The sequence below is a fragment of the Cyphomyrmex costatus genome, unplaced genomic scaffold, assembly GCF_001594065.2.
Source record: "Cyphomyrmex costatus isolate MS0001 unplaced genomic scaffold, Ccosl1.0 scaffold1553, whole genome shotgun sequence".
In the NCBI taxonomy this organism is placed as follows: domain Eukaryota; kingdom Metazoa; phylum Arthropoda; class Insecta; order Hymenoptera; family Formicidae; genus Cyphomyrmex; species Cyphomyrmex costatus.
In genome coordinates, this window is record NW_017275559.1 from 5430 (window position 1) to 7037 (window position 1608).

Here is a 1608-nt window from a genome sequence, read left to right on the forward strand (position 1 = left end):
TTTTTCAAACTTTTTTTGATCATAACTTTTTAACGAAGGGCGAGCGACGGCTAAAACTTGTTGGAGGTTACTCAGGGTCATGACCTTGACAACATATGTCAAGGTCAAGGTCATTGGAGGTGGATCCCCTAAAGTGAATAATTACCGTTATTTTTTATTGATTAGTTAATTTTATTTTACTTACGAATTTTAAGTTTGAGTATGCAGCTTCTAATTTTAATATTATGTTATTATGCTCGATCAAATTTTAATATTATGTTATTATGCTCGATCAAATTTTAATATTATGTTATTATGCTCGATCAAATTTTAATATTATGTTATTATGCTCGATCAATATCTTGTCCTGTCAAAGATATTTTTTTAACAGTCTTCAAGAATTTAATTTACGATGTGATACAATAAGACTGAATAGTATAATAACAAAGACTAAATAAATATAATAGAAATAAGATAAAAATTTATAACAAATATCCATTTTATTAATAAAAAACGTTTATCAAATCCTTATTTTATTTATTAATTCTTAATTCTAAAAACCTATCCTAATATTTTAAATTAATCATAAAAATCTATCCTAATATTTTAAATTAATCCTAAAAACCTATTTTATATACACAACATGAATTATTAAAAAGAATTTTTCGACTATTTATTCTCGATGAATATATTGCAAATAAAACTCATTTGATGAACCTCATTTGCAATGTATTCATTATTCTTGTTCTTTTAGCATTCCCTAACTGAGTGTTATTATCGCAAATAGGTGCCCGTAACTCTTCACAATATTGGACGCCAACAGTCATTACATCATTTTGTAATATGCAAATATTATGCAATACGCAACATGCTATAATAAACTCCGGAACTTTTTTAAGATCTGTTAGTGGTAGACAATCTAATAGTATTCTAAACCGTATCTTTAACTGTCCAATCGCACGTTCAATTGCCATTCGTGTCGACGATAGACAATAATTGTAATTTTTTTGTCGATTTGATAAATGGCCATTGTCTCGAAACGGAACCAATAGATGCTGATGAATTGGATATGCAGCATCTCCGATAATATGGGAATCATTAGGAAAGTATACATCAGATATCTGTAGAAAACTTGCAATTGGAGAGTTTCTAAAAACTCGAGCATCGTGAACTGATCCTACTTGTCCAGCATAGCAGTGTGTAAAGAGACCACGTGAATCGCATACTACTTGGAGGATATTTGTTGTTGAACCGATTTTATAGCCGATTTTCGATCGATTTTTTCGAAAAAAAAAAACGGGTTTTTCAATCAAAACGATGCCATTTTTTTAAAAATTCATTTTTCAAAAAAATCCTACAATGTTCACTTCATTTTACCTTATATTTTAAGAAAATCTTTGGTTTTTTGTTCTAGATAAAAAATTGTGACCTATAGATGTACGCCAATGCGAATGTATAAAAAAAAACGGCTTTTTTCCAGTGTGCTTCCACGCCGCCATTTTGTATTTAACAAATTGAATAAAATATGTTTTTTATACCTAAAGACTAGTACTTTCATTAATGCAAAACCCCATATTAAAAAAAATGTTTTGAGTTCACAGTAAGCCTTTGAAATAAGGCAGTTTTGCA

General features: G+C 28.9%; 1 protein-coding gene across 1 annotated transcript in view; it reads left to right on the forward strand.

The window, feature by feature from the left end:
* Positions 1-1407, forward strand: part of LOC108783591 (chromodomain-helicase-DNA-binding protein Mi-2 homolog) — a 5216-nt gene extending 3809 nt beyond the window's left edge. The window contains exon 4 of the mRNA XM_018552192.1: positions 1394-1407. Within this exon, the coding sequence (XP_018407694.1) occupies positions 1394-1407 (14 nt within the window). The remainder of the gene's footprint in view (positions 1-1393) is intronic.
* Positions 1408-1608: the final 201 nt, after the last annotated feature.